Source organism: Spea bombifrons, chromosome 3, assembly GCF_027358695.1.
Source record: "Spea bombifrons isolate aSpeBom1 chromosome 3, aSpeBom1.2.pri, whole genome shotgun sequence".
Classification (NCBI taxonomy): domain Eukaryota; kingdom Metazoa; phylum Chordata; class Amphibia; order Anura; family Pelobatidae; genus Spea; species Spea bombifrons.
In genome coordinates, this window is record NC_071089.1 from 94,304,550 (window position 1) to 94,324,645 (window position 20,096).

At 36.5% G+C, this 20,096-nt stretch overlaps 1 protein-coding gene across 10 annotated transcripts in view; it reads right to left on the bottom strand.

Annotated features, from left to right (window-relative positions):
• Nucleotides 1-10,199: 10,199 nt before the first annotated feature.
• MBNL1 (muscleblind like splicing regulator 1) overlaps nucleotides 10,200-20,096 on the bottom strand; it is an 83,082-nt gene continuing 73,185 nt past the window's right edge. For 6 of the 10 annotated variants that reach the window (XM_053460851.1, XM_053460844.1, XM_053460852.1 and 3 more), the window contains 5 exons: nucleotides 19,100-19,253; nucleotides 16,453-16,488; nucleotides 15,725-15,819; nucleotides 13,967-14,041; nucleotides 10,200-11,836 (listed from right to left, as the gene is read on the bottom strand). In XM_053460851.1, the coding sequence (XP_053316826.1) occupies nucleotides 13,985-14,041; nucleotides 15,725-15,819; nucleotides 16,453-16,488; nucleotides 19,100-19,253 (342 nt within the window). In that variant the 3' untranslated portion in view covers nucleotides 10,200-11,836; nucleotides 13,967-13,984. The remainder of the gene's footprint in view (nucleotides 11,837-13,966; nucleotides 14,042-15,724; nucleotides 15,820-16,452; nucleotides 16,489-19,099; nucleotides 19,254-20,096) is intronic. The other 4 variants (XM_053460846.1, XM_053460848.1, XM_053460849.1 and 1 more) reach the window with 2 other exon arrangements.

Genomic DNA, 20,096 nt, shown 5'->3' on the forward strand with positions numbered 1-20,096 from the left:
ATACTTATGATTGTTATATAGTACTGATGATTTAAACAACATAGCTGTTCGTTATAAATTACAGACAGGCAGTGTGTCTCTTAGGAACATCTTACCATCAATTGCTTCTAAAAATAAATAGAGTAATATGTATCTGTCACTTGTTTGGTCTCAAGAGGGTAACATTTACCACATGCTACCATTAAATTATTTACTACACACAGGAATGTATCTCCTAATGTGTAAAACAAGAAAAGTCAATTTGGAAAGCCTCTAAATTTGCTGATAACGTCAAGTTTGGAAAATATTGCATCAGCTATATAAAACACAATGATTTAACATGCAACTTTGAGGTAACAAACTTTCAGTGGAGAATATTGCAGCCCCCTGTTTTGGAGACATATGAATCTGGTTGTTAATGTGCTAAAGGTTCTTTTAGTGACTGAACTTGACCTTGTGAGTTTCATTCAACCTTTGCTGGGCATAGGTCAGTGGACAGGCTAGATATTTTGTTAGCCAGTGTTGACAACTGTTTATCAGTTGAGAAAAGATCACAATTGTTATTGAGGATCTGTTAGTTACTCGTTTATCCCCTAACAATACTCTAATGCACTACAGTTTAGGTATTTCTACTTACTCAGTAGACAGGCCCCACTCATAATACTGCTGTGGGGGGGGCAGAAGGTTGCATGATACAGAGATCATGTCTTTTCTCATTACTCCAGCATACACATTGATGATTTTCATTTCAATGTGATAGTTTATTAAACTGAAGTTTGTTTTGTATGGAAATGTTCTTCCTATATGGTGAAAGAAACAGTACATAGACACAATCTGTGGCTCCATGAAACTGGGTATCTCAGACTGGGAAAAAGCTACCTTGAGCCTTTCTAACGTCCTAGAGAACCTTCCCTCAATGAATTTGAAGTGGTCAGTAGTCATGAAGTGTAGGACATAGGCCTCTTCATTCTCCTTCAGGACCTTTACTGCTTGGGTGACAACGGCGGATGTTAATCTATAGTGGTCTCTTACCTTGTCCTCACCCAAGGCATGGAGAGTGAATCAGAATGTCTTAGGTGTGTTCCTACTCCTGTTTGGTGGCAGAACAGTTACAGATGCCACTTGTGCCTGCTAAATGGTGCAGGCCAACTTTAATAGGTAAGTGTTTGTGAGCATATGGATGTGAGTTGGCCAATAAATATGAGGATATGTGCTGCATGTGCATGTGTTTAGAATTCACAGAAAAAACATGTAAATGTAAAGGTCTTGAGATTTCTTTACTTGATGCACATCTAGCAAACACATTCAGCAAGACATCCCTGCTGCTATGCCTTAATACTTGAAACAAAAACAAATTACAATGATACTACAACCTTTTTTTTAAAAAAAAACATTAACTTCCATGATGCATAATGATTTATCCTTAAATACCCAGAAGTTCAGCTTGTTGGCCTCTTAGAGGAACAACCACCCTTACTTTGGCATTGCTACATGTTAAATAAATATCAAACAAATACATTAGACAATGGCGCTTGGGTTCAATCCACATTAGACACATGTTACATTCAAGTTGCAAATGCCAGCAGCGTATACTGTCACTGACACTTCCCAAAGAACTAAAAAGAAATGTTATTAAGTAGCCAGCCTAAAAACAGAAAGTAAGAAAGCACACTCACCCGCCACTCATTCAGAACAAAATAGATTGGTCAGTTATCAGAAAACACTCACAAACATTACACTTATAAATGTAAAAATAAAAAAAGTAAGAACCAAATTACTACATCACCTACCTTCCCCCTTAAAATCACATCTAACTGTGCCACAATGGATGACAATGGATCCATATTTTGATGCCCCTTTCCTGATCTATGTATGATGGCGAATCAAAAGCTAGATACCATCTAGTTATCCCAGCATCTTTTATGGTAGGAATCCAGGTCAAAGGACCGTGATCAATTACCAATGTAAAGCACCTTCCCTACAAATAGTACCATAATGTCTCCAATGCAATTTGGTTGCAAGCCCTTATTTTTCAATAATGGAACACCTCTGTTCCTGTGGAAATAATTTCCGACTCAAATAAACAATAGAATGCTCTTCTCCATCAATTTCCTGAGTAAGAACAGCACCAAACCCCACCTCTGATGCATCTGTTTGTACCACAAATGGTTTGTCAACATGTGGACTATGCAGAACTGGCTTGGTACAAAGGGTGTTTTTTTCATTTGTTAAAAAGCCTGTTCAAAACTTGTTTGACCAAACAACTTGATCTCTCTTACCTTTTTATGTAAATTCAGTCATTCTGGCTGCTATGGTAGCAAATTCTGGAATAAAACATCTATAATATCTGGCAAGTCCCAAGATTGACCTTACTTCATTTTTGGTAGCAGGGGTTTTAGCAGCTTGAATAGCTTCTAGACCTAAATAGATACCCAATAAATAAACCCAATTTATAAACTAAATAAACCCAATGTATTAAAGGATTACAGATTTATGGTAAACCCTGATGCCTCAATCTGAATTATTATTTTCTCAAGTGCTCCAGGTGGTATTCCCAAGAATTACTGTAGATCACCACACTGTCTATATCCTACATGATCTCTCAAAAGTTGCTTGGACACCATGAATGCCAAAGGGCATGGCATTGTGTTGGCCAATGTGTGCAAGTTTTCCATGTTTGTTGGTGCATATAGTTCCTATGTGTAGTTTGCACCTGTCTCATGATTGTAGACCTAGGTATTAAAGAAAAAATTGTGTCTTCTATAAAGCCTTGTCACCATAGGAATTGTTGATGATGCTGGGTTGGGCTTAAAGAAAAGTTCACAATAATTGTAACTTTGCTGTATACCTGGCACAGTGTGACCAAGAATACACCCCAAAGGCTCTGACTATAGTGTGTAGGGAAGGGTGGAGGGTTTCTGTGTTCTGTTTGGAGAAACAGAGGCTGCCCAGTAATATGTGTGGAGAGGAGTTCCTGCAGACAGTGTTGTATACAGGTAGGAGAGGTGCTGCCTAATGTACAGGGAGTGGCTGCTAGATAGTGTTGTGTGGGGGAATGGCTGTTGGATAGTGTAAAAGAAAAAAGAGAGGAACAAAGGAGAAAGAAAGAGATGGTGAGAGTTGAATAAAAAAGGGGGAGAGAGATAGAGAAGATGGAAAATATATCACATACCTTTTTCTGTAAATTGATGCAAAACTAAAAATATTAGTTATATAAAAGTTTTACAACGAGAATAAAGAGCTTTGGAATAGCTGGGTTATGATGCAGAAAAAAAACCCTGACCTACCTGATGTGACTCATGGCGAATGACTGTTCTTCTCTTAAAAAAAATTACATAGTCTCCAGAAAGCATTTGCGTAGCTTGACAAAAGCACTGAGTCGTGGAATGTTCAAGCTGCGTAAAGTGAATGCATTGCGACCCTTTCAGAATTAAATATAACCTTGCCAGACTAGGCTATACCAAATGGAGGACATTTTTAGCTTCGTGTTATTCAATTTCTATTTTTAAAGCTATAGTTCTCTTTGGAAATCAAGATCATAGAAAATGTAACAATGCAGTTTTATATTAAATGCTGCTTTATTTCAGGTTTATTTACAGGTCATTCAAGGACGGATAGAATAGCCAGGATATATATAATAAGGGTGGTGTTTAGTAATCAAATTTGTATACGTTGTGACACCCCACCCCAGGAAAGACTGAGCTGTGCTTAAAATACCTGAGAATGTCTATCTCTCCTTCTGGTAAGATTAAAGATCACTTATTCATACTTATTCAACTTTTCCATGTAAGATTTTTATTTTATTTACACACAGTAATACCACATTCTTCAGAAGGATTATAGATGTTCTCTTCTATGTTGCAAAATGAATATTTTTGTCATTACTATTCAATGCTAAATTCCTTCTCATGACCCTTCTCATAACCCTGGTCTGAGACATTGACACATGGCATGCCAATCCTAAACAGCATTCTAACTGATAAAAAAACATGATTTTTGCAACATTCTTCATTGTTTTCCTAGGTAAGGCATATTCAAGACAGAGCTGTTGTTAATCTACAACTCCCATTAATCTGTGCACAAGCTTACATGGGGTTTTGAGTTGTATAATCAGGGTATGGTGGGCCATTTGCCATAAATATTTTTGGATTAACTACTCATTTGTCTTCCTTTCATGTCTACCTTTTAGGACATGGTGTTCTTAGCTATTAAGAGTAGAATCTGGAACGTATTTGCCTCTGTTGGTACAAATATCTCTGCTTCCGGACATATTTAGGAAGTTTTCACAATTTGGAAACCTAAGTCAACACCACCTGCATTTGATAAGGGTGCATACTTCAGTAGATGTAGAATAGGAAAACAAAAGTCATTCTGGTGATGGGTTTGAAAAGTGGTCACATCACCATAGTGGCTGGTGCTATGGTCCAATCAACTAGATGATTCCAGTATTTGCTGTGCTAATGAGCAATAATAGTGATCATTTCAATAGTGTATTTTGTAGAATAAACAGTTTAGTTAGAAAAATACAGATACTAACCAGTAAAATAAAGCAACTTCATGTTACATTTCTCCCAATCAAAATGTAATTTTCGCCAGATTTTATACTTTTTTTCTAGTCATACAAGCTTTCCATTTGCATTGCATTATTGCATTTATTTGGGTTCTTGTTATTAGTGAGCCTGCAGCTATTATCACAAAACTAATAAAAAAAATAGTCCCATAGAAAATGTTTGTTTCAATTATGCTTAATGTAAGTACCGGTATATAGCCTCACTTCTCCTTAAAAATACATTGTAGTGAGCTTTATGGTCTCTCAACTCAACTGTCTGATTAGGGTTCTCTATATCAATTGGGTAAGCCACCTCCATATATTGGGTAAGCCACCTCCATGCATTGGGTAAGCCACCTCCATATGGTAGCACCACCTCTGTTGACCAGTTTGAAAGATCCTTCAAAAGAGCATTCAAGTATGAATCAATTCTTACTGAAACAAAACCCATACAAACAGAGAACAATACCAGTCTTGATAATATCCTTGAGCAAAGCAATACACAAGACAGTCCAAAAGAGAGTTATAGTTGCCTTTATCTACACAGTTAATTTTATGCAATAAATCAGCCCTATTTTGAAGTTATGAATATCCATGTATTACGCAGAAAATCTCAGCATGCTAACAAAACACAGGAATATGGAAAGTGAATTCATTATTAATGTTCATTGAAACAGCTCGACCAGGTTCCCTTTGTGAAACTATGCATTTATTTAAATAATGTGATTTGCATTTCACATTAACGAGAGGGGGGGCATAGTAAGTGTAAACTGAATTTCAACAGAATTGTCTGAAAATGTGTAATATATATCCATAGATATATAGATATTGGGTATCAAACATACTATGTGTCTATCTACGCAAAATAAGATTGGTATCCTAGGAATGCCACATCATTGGATTAATTGGTCCTGCTTGAAATCCCTGTGTGTGTAAATTATCTGATGCCACTATTTTTCCACACTAAATTCTAGCCTTAACCATAATTAAGAAAGCCACGGGAATATTCTGAGCATATCTTTGCAAAGCCGAACTGAATTAAATATTTACTTATTCAAACGCTACCCTCCAAATTTAAATAATTAGCATCAGTGCTGGGAAGTTATGCAGTAATTTCCATCCTTCCAGGAATAGACATCCTTGGAGGTCATTATGAATCTTGATGGATTTCACATATCTCAAAGATCTTAAAATGAAGACTCTGAAAAGTCTTTGAAACTCTGGGGAAGTAACATGATCATATTGATCAATGGGCAGCTGAATTATCTCACTCTCAATTGGACTGAATTCCCGTGAGGAACCCAAAATAGATAAATGTATTATGAATTAAATATACAGACCCTGATGGAATCCAAATCCTATATTTTCTTTATATTTCAAGATTATTTTAATAAAAATATCTAAATTGTTATTTTGTACAGCCATCATGATGGAACATCTTGGTACACATGTTCAACCATAGACATTTGCCCAGAACAAGTATTTTTTGTAATGTGAAAAATAAAGTACACCATATTGAATTCTATGGTTTCACTATGGTTTATACCAGGACATAATAACAACAATCTGTTCCTTAGCAGGTCTAAAAATTAGATGAATACAACCTCAGATGAAAAACAATACATAACATATTACACAGTGTCATGATTTATTCAACAAAAATAAAGCCAGAATGGAGACGCCATGTGTGAAAAACTACGTACACCTTATTGGTCAATAGCTTGTAGAACCACCTTTAGCGGCAATAACTTGAAGTTATCATTTTCTATCTCGTTGTTGTGAAGGAATTTTGGCCAACGGCTCTCTTATGATCCTGCTACAGCATTTCAATTGACTTGAGGTCTGGACTTTTACTGGGTATTGCAACATCTTGACTCTTTTCTTTTTCAGCCACTCTCTTGTAAATGTGCTTGTGTGCTTGGGATTATTCTCCTGGCGCATTAAGGTGTTTGACAGATGGCCTCACATTTTACTTTAGAACACTTTGGTATACAAAGGAGTTCATTGTCGACTGAATTACTTTAAGGTTCCCAGGTCCTGTCACTGCAAAACAAGCCCAAATCATCACCCCTCACCACTGTGCTTGACCGTTGTTATGAGGTGTTTGTGCTGATATGTTGTGTCTAGTTTTCGCCAAACGTGGCGCTGTGCATTTGTCATAAACTAATGCTGAGACCTGTAGAGTCTAAGATATAACTCTTGGGTTTTTTGCAACGTCTCTGAGCATTGCACAGTTCGACCTTGTGGTGAATTTGCTGGGACATCCACTCCTGGTAAGATTGGCAACTGTCTTGAATGTTTCCACTCTTGAATACAGTAATGTTTCTTACTGTAGAATGATGGACTATAAATTGCTTGGAAATGGCCTTATAAACTTTCCCAGATTTATGGGCAGCAACAATTGCTTCTCTAAGATCATTGCTGGTGTATTTTCTCTTTGCTATTGAATGTGACCAGCAAACTCCTAAAACTTTGGCTTTTATAGAGGTGGTCACACGTACTGATGAACAATTTACCAAGGGCATTTGATTAGCAGCGCATGTCTGCTACTTAGCATCTTACTTCTTGTGGAAGCAGTAAGGGTGTACTGTACACACATGAGTGTTAGTAGCACTGATCTACTTAATCAAAAACAGAACAGAAACCAAATTCATAATGATATGTTTTATTAGGTCAATTTCATTTTATTTTTTAATACAACAAGGTCAACTATAGCATTGGGGATAACGTAAGCTTAAAAACAAACTGCAGCCTAAGACAGAGTACATTTGTTTGAGCAACTACAAGCCAAAGAAAAAAAAAGTAAAAATAAGTCTGTGGTTTACACAACAGCAAAACCAAGCATATCTATCCTTCCAGCAGACGAAGTATCAAAGTCTCAATTTAAGTGCAACTTAGGTATTTGCCAGTGTGAATTCTGGATAAAATAATGGTCCAATAATAATTATAATATAATATTCTGCTTTGGTTTATAACAATAAAAGTTTTGGAGAGTGCAATTTCTTAAATACTTGAATGTAAGTCATCTGCTAAAAGAACAAATAATTATAGCAATTTAAAAAAAAAAATCACATAATTACTAAAGGCTACTGCGCGTTTGCCTGCCTATGATTTAAGGTTTGTGAAAATCAGTATTTTTTTTTTATTTTTGTGTTGTGAACAATAAACTACAAAACTGTCAGAGATTGATTTGAATAGTATATACCCTTAATATATTTGTAATTGTCTGTGATACTTTAAACATGCATTTGTTTTGAATACTGTAAGGATTACTTGATCCATGAGTTCACCTTGATGGCTGAAGCATCTGCCCTGATTATATGATTCAGGTAGATATGGACCAGTGGGTCTTTATGTGTCAGTCATATGATCTTGGACTAATGGTATATCTGTCCAGCTAAAAAATCCTGGCAAACTACAAGTTATCCACAAAAAAGCAAAGCAACCTCCTTGGGTTAGGGAAGGGGTTGGGAAGGGGGTCTATGGAGTGCTAACTCTGTGCCACTTTTGCAAGCAATTTTGTTCAGCCTTTCATTTTACAAGCTTTAACAAAACTCCTTGTATTTATAGACATTTTTATTCAAAATAAGATCTTACTATAATACATGTTTCTCTCTTTTTTGACTATATACAGAAGTGCAAAAAGTCAACTTCTCCCTATCAGTTCTGACATGCTATTCTGCAGCATTATCAACCTCCAAGAGTCTGCACACTCTTGTTCTTTACGTAAACTTTGAATATTTGGATTTATAAACAAAAAAGTCCCTTGATTTATATGATTATGCAGCTTATTTATAACAAGGCCTGATATTCAGGGATTTCCAAAAATATTAAAACAATATTTTAACATTTGAAATGGATACAGTAGAAAATAAAGTTTTTTTTCTCTCTAAACATCTAGGAACTATTATTGTATTATAACTAATTACAAACAAAACAGCTCATCGAGATATTATTTGTCTGCCAGGATTGTTGCCGTAGCAACAACATAACATTTCACTTTTCAAGGATTACACAATATAAGATATCCATACAAAAAGATCTTTCTTTTAGTGAAAACCAGACAAAAACTAACAATGGCTGATATTCTTACATTGTAATATTAAATCAGTAAAATATAAATCATTTTGTTAACAATAATACAAATACATATATGACATAACATGTAAGTTCAGAATTGAATACGTATGAAGAAAAACAATACAATTACCTTTCAATTTTGAAAATTGTATCATTAAAATCTATTTAAAAACAAAAGTAAAAATAACTACAAACCAAAAACAGTATTTAACTTGCAATACAAATGAAAAAAAAAACTTCTAATAAGGTATGAAATAGATCTACATTTTAAAAAGAGAAAAAAAGTACTTTTCAAAGATGTAAGTAAAAATCATAACATGTGAAGTCACTTTTATTTTCTTAACACAACTGAAATTACATTAATTTGGGTAAAAACCCGTAATGTAATCTAAGGCTTTAATCGATGTACAGTACAATCATTAACATTATCATCAGCCTCCTACTGAAAGCCTTTACCTTTAGGGATAACAATTTGGAGTAAACATGGAGGTGGTAGCCCAGCCTCTCATGTTCTGCAAACTGTGACACTGGGTGAGCCTGCTGCAAACCTGCCTGTTCTACGTACCACCACTTGTAGGTGCTTAGCAGATATGGTATAAGGAATTCCCTTAGGTGAAATGGTTGCATACCTTATACCTTATGTGTGTATAGGTTTCCTAAGGCGAGGAACAGAAATCTATTTGCAGTCGAATGCTTCTGCAAAGCACACACATATGGGACATGCTAAAATGTGATGGTGCCGATCAGGGCAAAATCTGTGTTTAAAGGCAAAAGTTAAATTGTACTTGTCTGGAGTCCTTCAGGAGAACCTCTGAATTAGTTTGGCATTTATGGAATCCATTCTTATTCCACAACCATTTCTACTTAAAGGAAGGCACCATGTAGAAAGGGTTGTACAATAAGAAAGGCATTGGAAAGCTACTGCAAGCTCCTCTACAAGCCAAGTGGTTCCTATGTACAAATAAATACACAGATATATATAATTTGCCCCAAGAGCTTTGCCAAGCACATCCATGAATACATTTTTTCATTTTGGTGTATTTTGCAATAGGGAGCATTTTTTCATTTTTTTTCCTTAGAAGTTAGAACAATGTCATCTAATACTCCTAACATCACTAAATAAGCATATCCTTCATATGTATATATACACAATATGCTGTGGTATAATGTAACACATTCTAAGGGATAATATGAACTCGGAGTAAAATAATCCATCTTTAAAGGAAACCTTAGGCTATATCTGACACTGTTATCTGCACAGCTAAACATCTGAATTCCTGTTTAGGTGCTAATAATGTGTTCCTGGTACTACAAATCCTCTATCAATGGTAATATATATATATATATATATATATATATATATATATATATATATATATATATATTGTCATTTATTTACTATAAAGCCAAATTGTCTCTTAACAAATATACAGTGATTGGATCTTGGGCAATACATTCACTGTACCATAATATTGGGATTGTCTAAGTTAATTATTAGTTATATTTTACTACTCTGTGAATATGGAAAAATATAATTAATTAGAACAGGACTAATGGTTATTTAGTGCAAATAATATATCATAGATACGTATTTCTTTCTCTTCAAATGTATAGTAAAGGTGCTAGCACGGTATGTATGTACATACATATAGAGTACTGCATTTGTACTGAACCAGAAAATACCCTAAAGATTGTTATAGCTTGACCTGTGCTATTCGTTTTTTTTTTTTCTTGTGCCTATTAATAAAGAAACAGCATATGAAATCAATTGTTTTAAAATGATTCTAAAATAATTTACATTTTAGTGCTTAGAGGAACTAACTCTTTGGTAATCAAATGTTTTAAATCTTCAATCATGTCTGTTATTTGACCAAACCAAAATGATACTTGGTACAGCTTAGAAAGTGTAAGCAAGAACTAGAGTTATAGTCATATATTATGTACATTATGGATTTTATGGATCTGAAACAAGTAGTGTATCCCTTACAGCAGGAACTAGGAGTGCACATTCACAGGTTTTTCCCCTAGTGACTGGGTTGAAGAGGGAACCTAGAATGGGTCTGCTGAACCATTCATGGATCTGTTTGTACATGGACTAGGAGGGGTTTAGCCCCCTTGCATCGTTTATTTTTGTACACAAAATTGCTGTTAACGGCACTGGGGGGCTACACGAACTTCAGTTTTCATTTAAAAGTTGTTCTTTTTAATTTCCATACCTGTCTAGAAACAAGATAATTGATTGGGCATCATTAAGATCCATTAGTATAAATTAAGGTCATTTAATTTGGCATATATCTTAATCATTACATAAAAGGATTGCATATTTAGTGATGTCAATGTCACATCTTATGGTCACTAAAAAGTTATTTTGTGATCACTTTGGCTTTGTAAATTAAAAAGTGCCTTTGACTGGTCCATATCAACAAATAAAACACGTGGCTCGCTAAATAACACTGCCAGAGGAACACTCTAAATACATGCACCACCAATGGCACTTCATGAGAACTTTTTATAATACCATATTTAAAGCCTTAATGTGCATTTTTAATTTTGATGCCAGAGGTGAGGACAAAGCTACAATTTGTTGCCTTGCCCCCGGCACGAAAGAGTTAAAACATGCACAGCTGTGTTTTGATTGGCACATTCATTTGTGTCAAATACCTCTTGCCAAATCGTACAATCTATAACAAGAAAAAAACCCACTATGCTTAAAATTACTAATTATATACTTTGCATGCTCTCTTTTATCATGGTAAGTTTAAATACAAGGTGCACGTCATGTTATTTGTAAACCTTGAAAGAAAAGAAACATGAACAAAAAGGACATATTTACTTAAAAAAATCTAACGCTTGGTCTACAGACGTACCAATACACTGGAGATTGATGGTTACAGCATAACCTGAATTTCCTCGATTAAAAGATGGACATACGGGAAAGGGTTACGTAATGCATATATGTGGACATGTATGTGTGCAAACCTCTACATTAGAAAATCAGGGTATGTTGTATGAGACGAGAACTTCACTTCATCACAAATATCAGTTAAATGTACAAAATGATGTAAGCAACAGTGTGCAATGGGGCTCCGTGTCAATCTTGTCATCTTTTAACATGCAGCATGTAGACATTTCAGTGTGGGGACTCTGTGTTTCTTGCCTCTATGCATATTATGGCCTTGTCCTGTATTGGTTTTCAAGCACACTGTCCTTGTTTCTCCTTATTTTGATCTACGGACAAAGAAAGGATAAAACGGTTAGCAACGTCCTCAAAAATACCATTTAAGTCCCCTAACTGCACACCATTTAAGTCCCCTACCATTTAAGTCCCCTAACCTGTCTATTATTTATGGCTGAGCTAATTGGGAAGCAAAGCCATTGCTGGAATACCATCCACTCTCAATTAATCAAAACGCAACCAGGTCGCGATAGTATGTGCCGTGTCCTATATTTATTGTACTAGTGTTCTTATAGGCGGCTAAGGAGATTTGTGTTATTAAGATCACGTTAATCATCAATTAAAAAAAGGGCCATCCCATCACAAAACCTGGCTGCAAAACACAGCAAATACTGCTTTCAAAAACCTGGTTGGTAGTGAGTTTCGGGCAGCTTATTTCCTGTAAATCTTTTATTCAGCAGAAAACACACACATTATGTTTTTTGAATGATTGCACATCTTTCACCACCCAATGCAATGTTCTTGTTTCATTTCAACTCTACTAAACCACGAGTTCCAACAGAGGTAAATACGAATGCACGTGGAATGCCGTATCTAAAGGAATCCCAGCTGAACTATTTATATGGTAACACATATGAGATATGCTTTAGACTTGAGAAAGGGAGAAGAGCTCCCGAAAGCTTGTCATTCTAAAATTCTGTTAGTCCAATAAAAAAGGTATTATCACAAGATACTTATTCCATCTGTTATTTGATATTGACACCACTGGACTAATACGGCTACAACCTCTACTCTACTCTACTACTATGGTAACACATAAAGGGTGTTATGTATAAAAGTGATTTTGGTACCAAGTCTAAAAAGGGGGCTTATCATCTAAACAAAAAGGAAAGGACCGTATTTGCTCGATTATAAGACAAGGTTTTTTTTCAGATGCAAATGCTCTGAACAATACCCCTCGTCTTATAATCGGGGTCGTCTAATAATCAGACCTCAAATAGGTCTGACTATGAGACTAATATCCAGATCCCCCGCAACGCTGCAGGGGACCTGGAGTCCCCGGTGTGTAGCCGGGGCAGCGTGTAGAGCTCTATGAGATTCGCGTAGACAACTTACGCTGCAGCCGGAAGGAGGTGCGGCTAGCAGCGGGGGTTGTCTGCGTCCATCGCGCAGACCTTCCCCGGCTGTCAGAGAGTTGGGGGGGGCGAGGGAGTGTTAAATGGGGGCATAAGGTATTTCTGGAGGCAGAGTGCTCTATGAAATGTCTTTTAACCCCCTTAATGCCAGTCTGCCTCCAGAAATGCCTTTTTAACCCTCTATACGCCACTCTGCCTCCTGAAATGCCTTAAACCTCCCTATATGCCACTCTGCCCCATAATATGCCTTTTAACCCTCTAAATGCCAGAGTGGCATATAGGGGTATAAGGCATTTCTGGAGGCAGAGTGGCACATAGGGGGTCAAAACGCATATCATGGGGCACAGTGGAATATAGAGGGTTAAAAGGCATATCATGGGGCACAGTGGCATTTAGAGGGTTAAAAGGCATATCATGGGGCACAGTGGCATATAGAGGGTTAAAAGGCATATCATGGGGCACAGTGGCATATATAGGGTATAAGGCATTTTTGGGGCAGATGTGCATAACTGGGGGGGGGGGGCAGGTTGGAAAATAGAAGGAAATAAAACCAAAATATTTTTCTCAATCATAGCTTTTATTAAAAAAAAAATAGTTTACATGAATTAACATTTACTGGTAAAACTTTTTCCTATAGGGTCGTCTTATATTCAGACTTTTTCTTTTTTTCCCCCTAAATTAATATTCATATTTGGGAGGGTCGTCTTATAATAGAGCAAATACGGTAATGTTAAGCAGGTACACTAAAATACAGCCTCCTAAACCGAAGGTATGACGTAAAAAAAAGACTTTGAGTGCGGCCTCTAGTTATTTTAATTCTTTGAGTGTCGTAGATGTTTTAAGTAAACTATCGGACTTCATTTACTTTCATAATTGGCACTGCCCACACCACTGGCACTCCACGTGATTTATAAAAATACTATTATAGTAAAAGAAGCGTCACAGTGAATGTCCTCGTGACTCATTTATAGGTTCGTTGGAAAAAAACAATTTATTCAATGGAAATTTTGGTAATGAAATTTGAAGACGGAGAAAAAAAAAACTTACTGTATCTGGATACAATCTCTAGAGCTGTGTAACATACTTGTGACTACTCAGATGATCTGCAGATATTATGGGTATCTGTAAACAAACATGATTACAATGAATTGGAAGTGTTTGCAGCCAACAATCAGCTATTTCAATGAAAACACAAAAAAAAGCCACTTCACTTTTGAATGTACAGCAAGTAAACACATTGTGATGCTAAATGCCAAAGTAGCAAAACTGATGTTTAGTATTGCTTAACAACTCTAAATAAGTAAACGGCAGCTGTACAGGAAGCAGAAACACTACAGAACTCACATAGCAGCCAATGCAAAGAGACCCTTCTGTTGGCATATACAAAGATTAGTATTGAGAGCTCAAACAGGCATGCAACTCTGGCTAAAATCCTCTCGAAATAAGTCATTTAAAAGATTTAAAGGTTATGATATTAATAATGTTCTGTTTTGTGACTTTCTAGCATTTCAGGCAATACTTAAAAAGACCTATACTGTGCAAGGTATTTACATCTGAAATAGAGACCTCTGTGGTTCATAAGGTTTATGAGTCTACATCTTAATCTATGAATGTTCTGGCCAGCTAAACGGGTCTATTAACATCTACAGAATCTTTATTTTGGTTGGAAAGAAGGGCGTTTCATGAGATTTCATCCTCATTGCATACCTTTAGGTACGGTTAAAGGGATGACTAGGGAAAAGATCTTCACCGAGACTTCTAATATTACTTTTAATATTTTTAATAGTTATTTAGGTGACTAATGCATTCAGACAGAAAAAAAAAGTAGGTAAAAATTGGTACACTTATATTACTTTGCCATTTAGCATTTGGGCAGTCTGCACACTTACATCATGCTCCAGGAGGTGATTTAAGCTGAAATGATGTAAACTGATTGTAAATTAATGAGAACATGGGGCAGCATTATTTTTAGGGGTCAAAAGCCATAATAATGATGTAAGTCTCAGTACGAGATCGCATGTAAGTTGAGTCAATGTAAAACAATGGCAGCCTGTATAAGGCACATAAATTAATAAGTAAAAATTTGTGTATTCAAAAAGGGTTATAATCCTTACAAGTAAGTATCAACCCCAATGACTGAATTATTTACCGCCCAGTCTCTACTGAAGGATTTGTCTAAGTTTGCAGGCCTAGCACTACACTCCTTGTGTCACATGACTACATTCGAGAATTAAGAAGTCCCTAAGAAGATATAGATGGACACGATCTGATACAGTTAACCAAATGTTTGTGTACAGGGTTTAAGAGCTCAATAATAGTAGGAACAATGTCCCTAAGGTAGTGTTTCTTTAGAAAACCCTTATAATCAACTAGTGGACCAACGCTTTTAATTTATATTCGTATTATACTACAAAACCCATGAGTGTCTCTTAAATATATATATTTATCTCTCATGTGTAGGGGCATATTTATTATCTGACCAGCTTAAAAATAGTAACTGTTTCAAAATCTTCAGCCAATTTCCCTAAGTTGTCACTGAAAAAGCAAGTTTGGGTACTGCTCTAGGTATATACTAATTGAAATGGATCTAACATTACACTTTTTATGGATATGTCTCGCAAAAAAGTCAAATGTTTTGCTATTTATCACCGTCAAAATAGCAATGGCATTATAATTGTAAGAGAAGTCTCATGTCGTGCTTTTATAAATATGTATATGCCAGCCTATGGTAGAATGGGCCCAGTAGAATATTAAAAAAGCACTAATTTAGAGTTGTTGTAAGAAACAAGCTGTAAATAAGCAAACCTGGTTGGCTGTGGCTGTTGCAGCGAAGGGGACACTTGTGGCAGATGTTGCTGCTGCAGACACAGTAGCCGGCGCTGCACCGTGCACCATGGGAACTTTGGGAGGGAAATCATATAAGCAAAACATACAGAAGAGTGTAGCATAGTTGGAACCATAGCAACAGGTGGTAGAACAGTCAGACACAGTATTTATCACAGCAGGAAGCCACGTGGCGTTTCATCATCACCAGCGAGTGACATGCAATCAGAGTGCAAAAGCAGGACAGCATTCCAGGGAGAACAGGAAAGGAGTGGAGTAGGGGAGAAAAGAAAAAGAAAAAGGAGAAAAAAAAAAAAAAAAAGGTTTGTTACCAACAAGGGAATTCAACACACACACACAAGCTTAATTTATGATTCTAAACTAGCTGATATTAATTAAGCTTTTCATTTATCATCTAAGCATTTTTGGCTTAACAGGAAACAGATTTTTATTTGTAATTGAAATAACAACATGAACTTTCATTGTTCCGTAATAAACACAGAAGAACAGTACAGTCAAAATCCACACCACTGGCTGTAAAAGACAACATTCTAATTTCCAAAAGATCACTTAAGACGGTGCTAATCTTTTTCCTTTTCACAAAATTAGAGACAGCGGTCCCTGTACATTTTGGAAGAGCAATGGATTTTGAGTGCAAGAAAGTTTCCACAAGCATGTAAAGATAATCAAGAAACAAAGCTGGCACCTACCAACATTTGCAGCGGGTGTCATGCACAATATTGAGCCTGCCCATCATGCATTGCAACAGGAAGGTGGATTGAAGAGGGAAAAGAATTAAAAACAACCCATCACACATGTTATTAGAAAATATAAATTACTTAAACAAGAAATAATTTGTTATGGCAGATAAAACAGCATACTTAAATCACAGGAAGGTACAGTGGGTAGTTAGGCATTTTCGGGAGTGCATAGTAGATACAGGTGACCACTTGTTAGTGCCGCACACCAATAATACAGTATGGGTTATGTATGTGATTCTGGTGTAGGGTTTGAAAAGCTGTCTTATTACCATAGCAACCACTGCTGATTGGACCAGTCTATGGTGATGAGATGACTTTTCAAACTTAATACCAGAATATTTTTCTTATACATAACTTCCAATGTATCTGGTTAAAAATGGTGATCTGTGCAAAGTGGCAGACAATGGGCTGGTTTCTCTGTGTGACACAGGGCCACACCGATCATTTTCATGGTTTGCCCAGACGTCATCGTCATTGACAAATTCAACAACACAGTCTGCGCAGCGTCTTGTGGGGGTGGATCTAATGACCATGGATTTTTTGTGGGACAGCAAAACTGCAATAACTCTACAGCTGTGCTGACTAAAGTGGAAACAGCACCCAAAAAAGAAAAGAAATCATGTATCTCAATAAAACTGTATTTATTGAATTGTGTAATTTTGATAAGTGACGTGCAAATCTGTCAATGACAAAGTCATCCAGTGCAAACAGTTTAAAATCTCTTAGATAAACTCTTAGATAACAAGCTCTTAGACAAAATACTCTTATAACTTCACTACTTTCTAGGCATTTCTTAAATTACATGATCATACTGAGTATCCCTTTCTCAACCAGCTACCATATTGAATTTACAATTTACTTTAAGCAATGCTTAATAACATTTTATGTACTATGCTATAATTGTTTTTTTTTAAAAAACTGGTTGAACCATGTGTGATCTGTGTGTGATTAGACTATTAATAATGTAAGTTTTCTGTGAAAGACACAGTGGATGGGTTCGCACTACACCCCACAAGGACAGCCTTTTATTTGTACAATATGACATCATAAGTGATATCATGTGATGACATCAAAGGACACATGCCATGCCTCATGTTAAAGAACTTGATATGAACCTTAGCTTATCTGACATAACAGTTTTGTTGACAGGCAACCTTAAAACTGTTACTCTGGTACCCACAAGTGAGCAAATAAACAACCAGATTCAATTTCAAATGAATAGGCCACTTTTCAGGTGTGCTAACAAAATATTTGCGCCATACACACACCCAGCTGATAGCATAAACAAAGCCTATAGGTGAGTAAAATTTGAAAATACGGCCAAGACCTTCATCGATGCAGTACAGCAATATGGGACCAGTGACTGGCGGGGGCAGACATCACTGTACCATACCATCATATTCTAGTCTGACTGACAGCCTTTGCCAAATGAAACAAATGCAGTGCAGAAACACGGGCTATGCGTATCACCTGTATAAGCACTAGAGGGCAGTGTCATTCTAGCTCATTTACACCTAAATCCCCAACAAAGTGTTCTGCAATAAATGATGCTGTTTCTTATTTTGGAACAGAATGTATACATAATAAATTCAGATCTACTACCTTCTACATGTGTGTGTTTGAGTCCATGGAACCCATACCTTTTGAACTGGCAGTTTAAAAGGTATGGGTTGGGTTACTTTAGTACACACTCAACATACATTTCAGCCAGTAATACTATATTTTTCCTCCACTAATATGTGGACAGTTATATCAATAAAAACCCAATGCTAACAATGTGAGACACTGAGTACACACAGCCTAGACTTGCCTGGTACAAAAGAACATGGAAGAATGATTGAAACGGTAATGGAGAGACAACTTTGTTCTGATTAAATCTAGGGGTACAAATAATGGTAGAGCTCTGATTGAATGTGGCTTGCTAGAAAGTAGAAATGTCCGCAGAGAGATGATGTAAGTGGGCAGAATGTATCTGGCAGGAGGAAGGGCTACACTTTGTAAGCCTGAAGAATAAGACACTATTCTAGTGGGCTAGGATTCTGTAACATTAGAAGCAAACCCATGAACCTCTCAAGTATGAAGTCTTTTATTGATCATTCATCAATCTTTAAGACTGTTATCTGAAAGAGTTCGGATAATTGCAGCTCTCATAGTCCATTCACTAGCACCGCCCTCATCCCTCAAAGTCATCGCATACTTTTTAACAGCTTCCTAGAAATATTTATTACTATGGGTCCTGCAAGTCCATCAGCTGTTCCTGTTTCACAACTTTAACTATCCTTAACCAGCCCAGGGTTGCAAATCAGGAAAACTGCATTGTGACAACATATTGGGTCTGGCTGAGTGCGATGACAATCATTTTCAGATAACAGCTGATGGCTAACTTAGTTTAATAGAGAGTATAATCTTGCCGACAGACGTGACCTGCCTGCATTTCTCTAATTAACATTCCATGAAACAGTGTATCAGTCAAGCTGGTTACGTTCACAAAAACATGCGGTGTCTGCAGCCCTTGTGGACTGGGATTGGACATTAACAATTCTGTAACTGTAATGCTAAGCATGAAGCTGGAGTGCCATGTAAGTGCATATCTTACCTGGTGGGAAAAAGGCTGCCTGTTGTTGTAACTGCATGTTGGCAAGAGCCTGCTGGTACTGGAAAAAACCCGTATTAAACATTCCGGTGGCACCATTGGTTTTTTCAAGTGCAGGCCTCTTTGGTAAAGGGGGGAGTACAGTCTGAGGAATTCCCTTCAATCCGAAAGAATTGGAAGAAACCATACAGGTAAACAAAAAAAAAAACAAAAAAAGAGGGGGAAAAATAAATAAAAAATGTCAAACCATAGCAACTCCAATGTTTATGTTCTCAGCACTGGAGAGGGCTGCAGGTCAACGTTAACACCTGCAGACATGTCCAGGGCCTATAGGCATTAGCTAATCAGCAGGAAGCCGTCCTACTGCCCTAACAGCACAACCCTTAAGATGACCCATGCAGGGTCACTGATCCCAGGCATACATCTGGCTTAAAGTGCAATGCTTCCAATAAGAAGGGATTACAGATTGCACCATGAATTTAAGCAATACTACTAATAAGATATAATTAAATCAATTAAAATATTGTATGTCGGAGCTATGTAGCAGATAGCAAGTGATGGAAAATAACCTTAATGATTACTAATATAATGTTCACGCAAAATCATTTTAATGGAAGGAGGAGCTGAAAATTGCACTGCTAGCTCCATGAAGGTCAACAATTAAAGCAACGGTTACTTTACAGAATGATTGAAAAAGGTACAATAACGTTAAAACTATAACCCAAACTTCCCCAGACCTCACTACCGTCATGCAAACCCTACCAACGCATGCAAGTATGTTAACATTGACTTACACATGTTAAAACTACACATAAGAATAGCAGTAAAGCCATGCCAACCACACAAATACAAACATTTACATTAAGAACTAATAAACTGCTCTCCACTTATGGCTTTATCTAGTATTTTCTGTTGCAGCAAAACCAAATGTGGGGTACCTTGCGATGTAAAATCATTATCGTTGATTTTTTTTTATTTTTAAATGAAAACCCACACTATG